Source organism: Pseudopodoces humilis, chromosome 7 (assembly GCF_049639895.1).
Source record: "Pseudopodoces humilis isolate 2021_Gansu_Grassland_sample_001 chromosome 7, ASM4963989v1, whole genome shotgun sequence".
Taxonomy (NCBI): Eukaryota; Metazoa; Chordata; class Aves; order Passeriformes; family Paridae; genus Pseudopodoces; species Pseudopodoces humilis.
In genome coordinates, this window is record NC_142206.1 from 5059960 (window position 1) to 5072977 (window position 13018).

The 13018-nt window shown below is 51.4% G+C and overlaps 2 protein-coding genes across 2 annotated transcripts in view; one reads left to right on the forward strand and one right to left on the reverse strand.

The window, feature by feature from the left end:
- Positions 1-3516, reverse strand: part of PLCB2 (phospholipase C beta 2) — a 34843-nt gene extending 31327 nt beyond the window's left edge. The window contains exon 1 of the mRNA XM_005529068.3: positions 2918-3516. Within this exon, the coding sequence (XP_005529125.2) occupies positions 2918-3001 (84 nt within the window). The 5' untranslated portion in view covers positions 3002-3516. The remainder of the gene's footprint in view (positions 1-2917) is intronic.
- Positions 3517-9899: 6383 nt separating this feature from the next.
- On the forward strand, positions 9900-10913 carry INAFM2 (InaF motif containing 2). Its single transcript, XM_014257815.2, has one exon. The coding sequence runs from the start codon at positions 10027-10029 to the stop codon at positions 10423-10425; it is 399 nt and encodes a 132-aa protein (XP_014113290.2). The 5' UTR covers positions 9900-10026; the 3' UTR covers positions 10426-10913.
- Positions 10914-13018: the final 2105 nt, after the last annotated feature.

Consider the following 13018-nt stretch of genomic DNA (forward strand, 5'->3'; position numbering starts at 1 on the left):
AATTATTTGTTTCATTTGAAGTCTTCTTTGACCTGCTTTATTCTACAAGCTCAGGAGTAGCCCAGGCCAAGCAGAGAAAGCATTCACGCATGGCATCTCCCATCCAGGTGTTCATGCAGATTATCTGGGCTCCTAGTCAGGAAGGCTTCAAGAAGGGAATGCATCAATGCAGCATCATGATGCTGCTTTAGATGGGGATTCTGAAACATTTCCATACACAATATTTACAGTAAACTGCTCACTGCATAGCACACTGTTTGTAGTCCTTTCACTGCCTCCTGTCTTCCTCCCACTGCGCCAGGGCCTGCCCAGCACCATGTCCATGTTCCCACGTCTTGGCTGGCTCCCTGCACACGTGGCCACAGAGAGCAGAACAGGCCCCGTACTACCACCACAGAGTATTGTGCCATGTTCTAGATTACCCTTATCTCCCACAGAGCACCTTTCTGGAGGGCAAGCTGAGGCTGCAAGGAAGCTGCTGCCAACCAGGCTCCTGGGCAGGGCCAGGCCTTACATGGGGGTGCAGGCAGCCTCTCCAATGGGGCAGCTCCTGGCAGCAAAGGAAACAGGCAATCCTACAGAAGATGGTCTGGCAGCCAAACCGGCTGCTTCTCACGCTGTGGGGCAAAAAGCAAACACTGTCTGCTAAAATCCTGTGATTCATAATCTTTCAGGGATAGGAACAGTTCTGACTCTACTACAAGCACTCAGAGGCAGCACAGAACCAAACCATGCCGTGCTCAAGAGGTCAGCTACTACCTTGTGCCCTACCTGGGGTTCTGACACGGTTCCCAGCTGTTCTTTAACTCAGCTACCACCCATGTAGTAGGACTTCACCTCTTCAGCCTGCTTAGGAGCCCCAGCTTGCTGGATGCTGAACAAAGCACTGCAGAGCTGCTCCTTACCCCAAGGTCCTGCAACTAACTCTGTGGACAGGTCAGAACAGTCCTGCCTGTCAGGGATTTGTTGCTCTCTCCTCTAGACAGTGCCTTACTAAAGCTGGACAAGGTGAAGGCTCTGTAGAAAAAGCGTGGGTTTGCTTTTTTGCTGGAAGGCCCTAGTTCAGCCCCAAGCTGAACAGTGATGCAAGAGGCCAATCTGATCTTCCTTAACTCCTTTGCCTCCCTTATCCTGGAAGGAGTTCAAAACTGTTAACAGTACAGTCAGGTCAACTGAAAGAGATACAAAAAACACAACACTCATGAATTCTAAAGCACAGCAGTCCTGCAGTCTGGAGCTCTCACCATCATCCTCTGCAGCCTGTTCTAACCATGGATTGGGAAAGCCCAATGCAATGGAAATGTGACCAGAACAGCCCACTCATGGAGAAAGCCTTTCTTTATTGGTGGAGATCAAGCCTGTAAACTACTCAGTTGAGGCAACCTCTTAAAAATGTTTACAAATATATAAACCTTACTGAAAGGTCCAGCAGGAATTGAGCTCACTAATCAACAGCTACAGCAGGAAATAAACACTTGGTGGGTCTTGGAAGCCCAACTTGACCTACCTTGGGTTTCAGGGGAACCCATCCCAGGAATACCCAGTAAAGCACTTAACAGCTTCCAGTTTTTGAGAGAGTGGTCCCCAAGGACTGAGCACACAGTCATCAATAATTTTAGACAAGTTTTGCTACTGTTATTCTGAGAAAGCAGATTTCAAATTCCAAGAAGCTCCAAGAGCACTCTGCAGGCAGTGGGCCCACAGGGAAGAGGAAGGCTGTGCTTTTCACTGTACCCCGGTGTCATCCTCCTTCCTGCACTGCTAACAGAGCAGCTGGCAGCCATATTCCAACTCATTCCTCACATCCATCCTTCCTGCCAGCTGCACAGGACACTGCTCTCATTCTCAGTGCTGCTGGACCACCCTGCTGATGTTGCTCATAGGTGATCCAATCCCCCACACGCTCCTTTGGGACTTAACCCTCTATTCCAGGTTCATACCCACAGAAGTGCTAATCCCTCCTGTGCTGCTGCTGCAGACTCCTTCTGACCATCTCATTTGCAACACCACATGAACCATCTCCCCAGATCCCTGTGAATAACCATAATCTGGGCTCTCCCCCTTTTATCAACATTCATGCTCAACAGCAGACAGTCCATTTCCAGACAGCACAGGTGGGCAGCTGCTCTCCCCCTGCTCAGGTTTGTGGGTGCAGGGGTAAGCACTCCTTTGCCTCCTTAGAAAGTGAGGAGGGCAGCCCTGCCATTCCAATGAACTGCTGCTGCTCTATACTTTCTTCCCCTCATACAGAAATGCAGTGACTGCAAAGCAGCTGTTTTGAAGGTAAAGAGGACAATGAGCAGAGAGAGCAGCAGCTTGCTGCAGCACCCTGAGGCTTCAGCCCTGTTAAAGCACAGGCCCTTTGCTGCTCGGTCATTCCCAGACCCAGAGGCTGGGCAGGCGTGGGAGGCCATGGCTCACCACCGATCCACTCAGGCAACAGGGCCATAAGAGGAAGCAACTTGGAGCCTGATTTCATCTCTATCTGCTAAGTGCAGTGAGTGCTCTCTGCTCTGGAATAGATACTACCCCTCATGCTCCTCCAGGAAGTCCAAATGTGGCATTTGTATCTCATCCCACAGAGACTCCCAGCAGCAACCACCTTCCCAAGGGCTGGACCTTGTGTCCTACGCCAGGGGCTGCACACACAGACCCAGTGCACACTCACTCCATTTGTTTCCATCCTCCACTACAAGAGGTGTAGAAATCAAATCCCCAACCCCTTACACACACTCCCTTAATTTTAGTCCTCAGCTTTCCTGTTCTTCCCATTTCCCTCTCCCTGTCCAGAGATCTCTGCTGTCAGGTGGGATATCACACTGAACACAGGCTCCCAGCCTCCCCACAAACTGTGACCCAATCAGTGTCTCCCTGCCACCACAGGCACAGCCTAGGGAAGGAACATGCCAATACTCACATCGTCCCATTTGATGAAGCGGTCGCCCTTGCACAGGTACTCCTTCACCTCCATGGGCTGCAGGACGGGGTTCAGCAGAGACATGGTCCTGTAGATGTGCTCCTCAGCTACCAGAAGCAAGAGCAGCTGCACAGTTCACTCCTCCTTAGCCCCCTCTCCTCTATCTCTGCCTCTCACGTGGCAGGGCGTTCTGCCATGGCCACTGTTGGCATCGGAGAGCAAACAACCTCTTATATCCCAGCCCAATTTAGGAGGGGCAGGGACAGGCAGGCGAGGAGCGATGAATCTGCATTGTAAATCAACTGCTCTCCAGGCAAGCAGAGCCTCACCCAAGGTCACCCAGAGGAAGGCTGGTGATGGCTGGGCTGCTTGTGGGCACGAACACCCACCGTCCCTCCGGGAGGGATCCAGTCCTTGGAGCTGTGCTGGTGAGGCACCCGGCTCGGTGAACTTCCGCAACTCAACTTCCTTAAATGCTCTCTTGACGAAGTACAGGCATTGCCAGAAATGCTCCAACTGCTTCAGCAGCTGTGGTTACAGAACAGCTCAGCTCTGGCTACACAAGCAGACTGCCCCCTTCATGCAACAGGCCAGATGTCCCAGGAAACAAACTCATTCCTTGCCCTGGACAGATTCCATTTCTGAGGCCACGCACTGCACTGTCCAGTCTTAAGTTTTCCTTTCTCTTATGGGCTCTTCTGAATGTCATCCTCAATGTGAGACAGACCAGCAGGGCAGCTGGAAATTCCCCAGCTGAAATAAAACATTCCCAGAGTCTCAAGGAACTGTGCTCTTCCGCAGAGTCACTTGGATTTGCGGCAGATACGTGGGACACAGAACAGGAGAGGTGGGCAAGGTGGGGGATTATAGTGACAAAGCAGTAGGCAGGTGACCAAAACCAGAACAGGTTAAAGGCAAACAGGGCCAAAACAAGTCTCTGCTCCTGATCTTGGAATGAAGGAATTCCATGTGGGCAGCAGAGGAGGAAAGGAGCTCCACTGGCTGACAGGCACTGGCTAACCTGGAGAGCAGCTTATGAAACAGCCTGACATGGGCAAGGATCAATTTTTGTCAGAGACAGAGCCTCACAACTAATTACAAGTGGAAATAACTGTGCTATGATTGCTGTGGATTCCCAGGCACATGGTGGGATGTCATCCTCATCTCCTATCAAAGCCAAGGTTGCCATTGCTCAAGAGGAACAAGCTGCTGGCAAAAGTAGCACAGACTCTCTAAGAAGGGGGAACAAGCCCCCTCACTGTGCAAGGGGAGCCAACTGCATGTTTTGTTCCTTCCTTTCTGCCTGGCCCTGATAAGTCTGGCACTTTGAAGCAGCCTGGACAGCTGGGGTTTGGTCACTGAAGGAATCCTAAGGGCATTCTCAGGTGTTAGCGGCAAGAGGCAGGAGAGATTAAGTGGAATTCCAGCAAGTGCTCCAACTTAAAAATAAATAAAGGCAGGAATCAGAGCTCCCTGCTGCAGGAAAAGAGAACTCTGAGCAAACCAAACATCCTTTGTCTTTCAAGGCGTTTACCTGCCAAAAAAAACCTGGGAATAAGAGAGCTTCTACATTTCCAGCTACCATGTCATTTTCTGCACTTATCAATCTTGCACTTACAGGAACTGGCTATCCAACAGAAGGCTGTTAGCTCTCCTTCCTTAGGGTCACTGGGATATTCCAGGCCCAGCTAAGCCAGTTTCACCAGGATCCCACTCTCAGGGAAAGTGGTTACTGCCAAGCAGAGAAGCAGAAGATGACAAAGGGTGCAGTGAGGAGTGAAAGTTCTCTAAACTTGCCTGATCTCTTCTGCAAGGCCAGAGCAGCTTCAGGGCTGTTTCCCTTTAAATTAGGGAGCAGCAATGGAAAGAATAGAGAGCATCAATCTTGCTCAGAGGTGCTGCAGTCCTCCCAGCCTCTGGAACACTCGCAGCACTGCAGGAAGGCTCTGGAGGTCACAGCTCCAAAGCAGTGAAAGGTGGGATGAGCTTTGCCAGCTGGTACTGCCAAGGGCAGGTGAGATCAGTCATAGCTACTGGATCCAGCAGCTTGACTGGTATTATCAATTATCACAGCTTTGTGAACCAAGAGTGCTTCCTCCCAGAACCTTCCTGCTAGGGCCTCGCTGAGAGGCTGCTTCTGTCCTTCTCTCACACACAGATATTCATCAGCTTTCTCTGCCTCATCAACAAAGTAAGCAAGAATCCTGCCACAGCTTAATTCACGTGTCGCTCAAGGTCAGCTTCCCCTAAGGAATAAAGCCTTAATTCAACAACTAATGAAATCATAATTAACACCCAACCAAACACAAGCAGCATGAAGAGCAGTGCCCAAGCTGGTGGCTGCCCTGCAAGGCCATGTGATGCCCAACAGCAAGGGCCAAACCCCCACTTGCACAAAGGTTGTCACAAAAGCTGCAGCTCCCTCCCTCTTGTCCAACCCAGCCTTCCTTATCTTCCACTTCACACTCCTTGCTCTGTGGGAGCCTCTGTCCCTTGCATGCAGAGATGGCTGATGGAGCCACGATAGGATAGAGCAGCAGTCCTGCCCTCTGCAGAGAGCTTCAACATCAGAGCAGGCAGGAACAGCAGCACTCAAACAGTATTTGTTTATTCAAACCATCCTTTATTTTCTCTCTCCTGTAAGGCGCATCACACAGTGCACACTCATCCCACACCCCTCCCATGCCTTCACCGCCAGGCAACCAGCCACTTGCTGCAACAGTTTGGAGATGCAAACGTTTCCCTTTTTTTTGTTTAATATTCTTCCTTCTCTGTCTGTGCTACCTATCCAGCAGCCTGTATCCCCCCCAAGGTGCATGCAGCAGCAAGGCAGGCAGCATCACCCTTTAGACAAGGTTTGCAGACACTGATTTAAGCCACACTTAAATATCCCTGAGAGGATGGTTCCTGACTTCCAGCAAAATACTCTGTAACCTCCATCCCAGCTTACTCCTGGCACACAGAAAATCCGTAAAACGTCTCTCCCAGCATTGTTGCAGGATAATTACTTTGCCGTGTATAATGCTGTCCTCTAGTGAAGAGTTGTGACACTGCACATCAGCAATGAACTCCCAGCTCTGCAAATGCCAGCCCATTCCACTGCTCCTGTGGCTGCTCTGCCCTCAAAGCGCTGGCAGTCCAGAAAGGATTAATGATACCATTGAGACCACAAAGCCAATATTTTCTCACCACCCTGGAGAGCAGAACTGCTGAGTGTGTGTACAGGGGCATATCTCGTGTCCCACTTCGAGCTGAAACCACAAGGACACCTGACAGTTCTCAGCACGACTCTTCAGCTTGATCTGCACAAGTCAGAGGGCAGCTGACTATGGCCCAGAGAAGTGGCCACAGATGCCACAAAACCATAAAAGCAGTGAGGTCTTGTGCAAAAAAAAACCCCAAACCCCAAGAAACTATCTGTACAACCACCAAGACATGGTTAGGCCTATAATTAACTGCTCACTGGGCAGAGTGTGTTGTGTTTACAGCACTGACAGCTTTCAGCGTACTTCCAGCCAGCGCAGTGAGTGCTGCAAGCAGGATCACACCATATTTAAACATCCCATACATTCCTGCAGTGCCAGGTCACTGCTACCCAGGGCTGGCTGAACCATGCCATTCCTGACTGCTGGGAAAAGAGCAAGACTTTCCAAGACAGATCATTAACAGGAAAGGAAGATCATGAGGAGCAGCAGCAGCACATAAACAACATGCCCATCTCATGGTACACTTGAGTAGCAGAGTAACAAGAACAGGAAAGCAACCTGTACCACTCCTGGAGGTGGATGCAGCCAGTTCCCCCCCAGTACCTCCAGTATAAAACACTGCTCAGGAAATCAGGATACTGGGGGGAAAAGCCCCTTTCTGCTCTTAAGTTCATCAACTTTCCTTCCAACTCCACCAGCCCAACTTACTCCAACTGTTTGCCTACTCAGTTCATGGAACTGAACAGGTGTCAGCCATGGTCTCCCCCAGCCCTTCCACAAATTTCACTTCTTCACATGCTAGCCCAAAGCTCTCATTTCTGTAATATCCACCCTCAACCTACAGCATTCTCCTCCTCCCTGAAAAGGCCTTTGCACAGCTCAGAGAGATATTCCAGGCAGCCCATCCAGTATTCTGCTACTCTCAGAAGCAGGGTCTGCATGGAGAGAGTCAACCTCAGGCCAGCAATCTTCCCTTAATTAAGTCATCCCTATCCTGCAGCACCAGGATGCTATTCACTGACTGTGATCATGGGAAATCAATAACAAGATTCATCTAGCTACATCCTTCAGGGACCTTTGGAGAGCAAACAAACATCCCACTGCAACAGGTAGCAGCAGAATTCAAGCTTTCTAGTGGACCCTCAGATGTGAGAAGTCAAAATTAAAGGAGCTTATAGAGAACAGGAGCCTGCAGAGCAGTTTTTGGAGTGGTGGGAGGAAGACTGTTCAGGAGCTCTGCAGCTCTCCTTCCTTGGTAGGAGTCCCTGAGTGCATCACATACCCCTGACTCTGTCTCCAGCATGTAATCTCTTTTGTGCTCCTTAGTAGAATCCTAGAGAGGGATAATTTTCAAGCTGTGTCTAGTGTCAGACATAGTCACTGACTTGACAAGACCCCAGAGCTCCAGTTTTGTACCACAGGAGTCCACTCAGAGCACAACTTGGTGTTTTTGATAAAACCCCAAGGACAAAGCAAACACCATCACTGCAGCTCCTTTGGGGGTGCTTGTTAGCAAGGAGTTCCATTTAGGAAAGGCACAGACCTGCTCACAGCTGCCTGGAGAGAAGCCCACACACAGTTATTTGTCCACAATAAAATGGAAAGGTTTCACCTGACTTTCGCAAAAGCCAAGACTTCACATTTAATGAACACAAACCTTGTCTTACTCAAAGCCCTGAGAGCAGAGGGTTGACAGGGAGAAGACAGCCTTAAGAACACCTAATTTCTTGGATAATACCATGGAATTGTGTGGTTTAGGAAGGGAAAGTCTCCACTGCAGCATGAGTGAGTCACAAATAAATGCAACAGGGAGATGAAGCTGTTGGGCTGAAGGCAGAACATCACAAGCCCATCACACTCAATATATTTGCTGGAAATGTTCCAACAATTCCCCTGCATGTCTGGCTTTATCCAGTTCCTAAACAGGGAAAGGTGAATACATGTTTTGACAATGAGCAGATATATCTATCATGCTAATGGTATCGGTTGATATGAGTGGCTACATACAACATTTGGTTGGAAGTTTCATGGAGAGGTCAGCTTTGGCTCAGGGCCTGTTGTTCAGGCCTCAGCACTTCAACCCGACAAGCACCAGGCAAAAACTGTCAAGACCTCACTAAGTCCCAGAGGCATTCCCTGTACATGTCAATCCTCTGCCTCTTAACTGGGATTAAGCAAGAGCATAGGGAAGGGACTTGTGGGAGGTAGTAACTCATCATCATTTCACCTGCTGAACAGAACAGGGGAAGGAGCTGGAGCAAACCCATCAGTGAGGGAAAATACATTGATAAATTACTAGCAAATCCATTTTGTAGGAATTGCTGTAAATTCATGTGTACAATTAAATTTAAACATATACAGCTCAAGCAATTTTGTGTATATAACCTCTCCATAACCTAACACCACACAAGAGGCAATTCTATAACCCATGAAAGTTTTGCCAGCTGGAAATCATCAGCTAATTCTGTTAAGGTGTGAGACATTTGACTTTAAGGAGAACACAGGTATAACAATCCAATCAGGTGTAACCAATCAGCACAAGAGAGGCCCAGGACACACAGAGAAGTCCCAAAACTGGCTAACAAACATTTCCCAGACATGCGGCCAGATTTAATGAACATTAAATACTCCAAGAGGCCTATGCATGTAGTTCAAAATCATTCAGGTTGGAACAAACCTTGTTTTTGGTTTTGTCCCCAAAACTGCCTTGCCTGTGTAAGAACAATCAGCCACACACTCCATACCTGAGGGGCTTCACGGCTTTTCCTAGATGCTCCTTTTGCTGCTGGTCTCTGGGAGCTCCTGCCCTGCCTGCTCAGTGCACACAGACCACCATGGCAGTGCCCCCCCTCCACATACAGACAGCACACCTGGAGCCCACACAATCCTCCCTTTCCAAGAATTATAATTATTTTGCAGCTACTCCATTTGTTCCATAATATATCTTCTTGGGGAAGCCTCTTTGGGTAACAGGCGGCTCTCCAGCTGCTGCAGTCCTTTCCAGAACTACAAGTCCTGGTTTACAAGAGGTTTCTGCTGCAACCCCTACACCTGACTGACCTCAGATTGAAGGGAGGGAGAAAACAATTACAGAAAGTGCCAATTACATCATTCCCAAAAGTAATTTTCTTGCACCATAAAGAAAACAAGGCTAATTTATACCCCAAATCAGCATTTTAGTTGTCTTTTGAACAAGAAAATAGAGTAATTTTGTAGGGAACTAACATCTGTGGTGTAAGGTGAAGCCATACCTTAGGAGAAGGTTTAGATTACATCAATAATGGGTTCGGGAAGAGCCAAGTTTGGACAAAAGGCAGCCCTTCCCTCTAAAAATTGCCTCTTGGTTCAGGCACCCTTGCCGCCTCACAGAGGTGCAGGCAGCACGTACCTGCAACAGGGAGACACAAGAAGTAACTCCGTCGGGAAGCCAGAGCAGAGAGGAGACTCCTGACCTCCTCCAGCACTAGGCATGTTCCAGGAGGCCGTACCAGAAGCCTTCCTGCGGCTCGGCGGGTGTCGCCCATGTCCCCGAGGCTCCGCTCACCGGGCTCCCCTCACACCGGGGCGGGAAACAGGGATTGGGGGGGGGGGGAGGCCGCACGTGCCGAGGGGCTCCTTTTAAAGGTGTCCCGGGGCCCCCCCCCCCCCCCTCCCTCCTCCCCTCCCCCTGCCCTCCCTCCTCCCCTCCCGTCCCCTCTCCTCCCCTGCCCTCCTGTGGTTCCCACCCCTCAGGGCGGGGTTGCCCCCTACGCTCCGCCCCTCGCCCCCGGCGGGGCAGCGCGGGCAGCGGCACCGGCGGCAGCGCGGGCGGTACCGGCATGTCCTGAGCGGCGGCGGCGGCCGATCCGGGCCGGAGCCAGCACGGAGGGCTCGGTGGAGCAGCGGGCCAAGGGCCGGGCCCCCATGAAGGAGAAGGAGGCGGGCGCGGAGCGGGGCAAGCCCGCCACTTACACCGGGGACAAGAAGGCGCGCATGGCGGCCAAGACCAACAAGAAGTGGGTGCGCCTGGCCACCGTGCTGGCCTACGTGCTTTCCGTCTCGCTGGCCGCCATCGTGCTCGCCGTCTACTACAGCCTCATCTGGCAGCCGGTGCGCGGCAGCGGCGGGTCCTCCCGCCCCCGCCCCCGCGCCGCCGCCACCCCCGCGCAGCTCCGCGCCGCGCCCGCCGGACCCACGGCGGGGCCTCCGCCCGCACCGCCGCGCACCGGCCCCGGCCCCGGCCCCGGCCCCGCCGCCACCGCCCCGCCGGCCGCGTCCCCTCCGCCCGCGGCTGGGAGCGGGCCGGGCGCCGGCAGCCCCTGAGCCGGGCGGGCCGCGGGAGGCCGCGCCGCCGGGGATGCGGCCGCGGGGCTCGGCCGAGGATGGAGACCGATGGCTCGCCCGTCCCTGCGGCACCGTGCAGCGCCCGTGGAGACTGACCGGAGACCGACCTGGAGACTGACTCGGCCCCGTTTGGACTCGGTGGAACTGCGGTATCTTCTTTTTCCCCCAGTTTTTCCTCAAAAGGGAATTTTGTGGCTTCGTTTTCTTCCTCACCAGGGCTAGCTTCTCCCTTTGAACCCGCATTGAATTCCTGCGCTGTTTATGCCAGTCTGTTACCTATACAAGGATATCGGTGTCCAAAATTCCTCGCTATTTACAGGATCAGCTGGGAACAATACGAATTTAGAGGCTGTAATCCGTTGTTGAAGTAAAAACAGTTTTGTTTAACGATGAGCATAAACTTATTTAAAATATGTGGAAGGTAAATTGACTTGTTTACTATATTAAAATATTTTCCCAATATGAAAGTCTCTGTAACAAAGTATGTTCTCTTCGGTGGTGGGAGGAGGACTGCTGAACTGGAAGGGGTCTGAGTAGCAAAAATTTGGCCACTGCAATGGGCAACTGTGTGGTGTATGATGTTGATTCATTTGTCATTGGTCTCTGTAGGTGAGGCTGGAGAAACCTCTATACGTGGCTAATTGTGGAAGCGAAGCAGTGGTGCTGGAAAGGTTTGATCTGTGTTGGCAGAGCAGGTGGAGCTGTGGCGGTGGGTGCTGGTGGGCTCTGAGCTGCTGCGCGGTTGTACCCGCGTGCTGCTGCCTGCGAGGGATGGCAGCGCTTACGGATCATCCCCGCACCTCTGGGGCAAGTGGAACCAGCGTAGGTCTGAGCCAGGCAGCTCCTGCTGTGTCCTAGGAAGGCTCTACTCCCAGCTCCTTGGTTTCCTGCCCTGTAGTCCTCAGAAATCTTCTGTTCCTGGATGAGCAGGGTGAAAAAATGGCCTTTAATGACTCTGGGATGTGGGATATAAACTAGAAACTCTAAGAGCCATGTTGTTCCAAGCTGCTGCTTTCCAGATGGATGGATTCAGCTGAATCTGTGAGGCTGCCAGGCTGTGCTGCATCCCTATGAAAGAATCACAGCAGTTCAGATTCCTTCTGCTGAGGGATGCAAATGTGCCGTAACGTGGCATACGTATTTCAGTTGTGCAGATCACAAAGGAACCATAAAATACGGCACTTGGCTGCTTGAAAAGAGCTGTTTCATATCAAAATCAGGGTTTGAGACTGTGTTGGTTTGTTAAGGCTGCATCCTCAGCTGGGCATTGCCTTTACAGCATCTGTGAAAGGTAGAACCAGGACCAGAGGGATTGTAGGGAGAAATGAGGTAAAAGGAGAGTGGTTTCTGATCTTTTCACCCTCCTTTCCAGTGTACTGGGGAGCGTGCAGGGAAGGCTTTGTCTTGTTGGAACGAAAAGCTGGTGGGAAGGATAAAACGATCCCGCTTAGTCACTTTAGCCAAAATCATGGGATCGCTGCCACCCTCCTGGAGGGCAGGTAGAAGAGCTGGAAGCACTGTGTCAGCAGAAGGGTGCCCTGCAGCTGTCACCTCCCAAGCTGCTTCTCTGCTCTTGCTGTTCATCTGCAGGAGGAAGGCTGAGTGTCCCAGAGCAGCACCGGCTCCGGGCCCCACGGGTGTCTGTTCTGTGAGTGGGGAATTGTGTTCCTTTGATGGTTCTGCCCGCAGTGTGTTGATCCCTTTCTGTGGGACTGCTCATGCCCATGGCAGTTCCAGGTCCTGGTGACAGCAATGCCATTTGCTGGCCTTGGGATACACCTCTGGTTGTGGGGGAAAGTTCCTGCAGCTCCCCAAGAGAGGAATGAGCGACAGAGAAACCAGGCTCATTGTGGTGCCAGTTGAGTTTAGTCTGCTCCTTGGCTCGGGTGCTAAATGCAGAACCAGTTGGGAAGTGTCTCTGAGAAGGAGCTTGTGTTTAACTTGTAAAACCTTTGGAGATAAATAAAGCTGCGTGCAATGACATGGATGCTGGGATTTCTCTGCTGCTGGCCTGCAGCTTGGAGCTGGTGACTCTAGCGGCTCTGAACGGTGCATCCAATCTGTGCTGAGTGCCCAGGGCCTCCTGGCATCCTTCACTTTAACTACAATTGCTCTCAGAAGACTAATAGAGCCTGGTTGCATGGTGCAGAGGGGAGAGGAAGTGAATGGAATTAAATGGGCTGCGTGGCCCTCTTCCAACCTGTCGTGTAGCTGCTGAGAGACGCCTTGTACTTGGGAGCAGGAACAACCTAAAGCTCTTTGCCTGGTTTGTGGTTTTGGTAGCAAAGGATCTCTGGGACAGAGACAGTGCTCAAATCCGCTGGATCAAAGGGAACAGGCCCTTCACTGATGGCTGCCTCCCCTTCTGGTGCTAAAAATAGTTGATGAGCCAGTACGAGGATGGTTGTGGCTGTCTGCATTCCTGTAGGAAAGTGCAGGCTTGGTGAGTTCCCAGACTGTGTTTTTGCATCTTCTCCTCTGCTGACAAACAGATTTCAGTGAAATGCTGCTATTTCTGTACCTATTACAACTGGCTTTGGAGCATCCTGGGGCTTCACTCTGGTTGTACTGA

Excerpts from the sequence above, each read along its gene's own strand:
- INAFM2 (XM_014257815.2), top strand. The coding sequence starts at position 10,027 with ATGAAGGAGAAGGAGGCGGGCGCGGAGCGGGGCAAGCCCGCCACTTAC.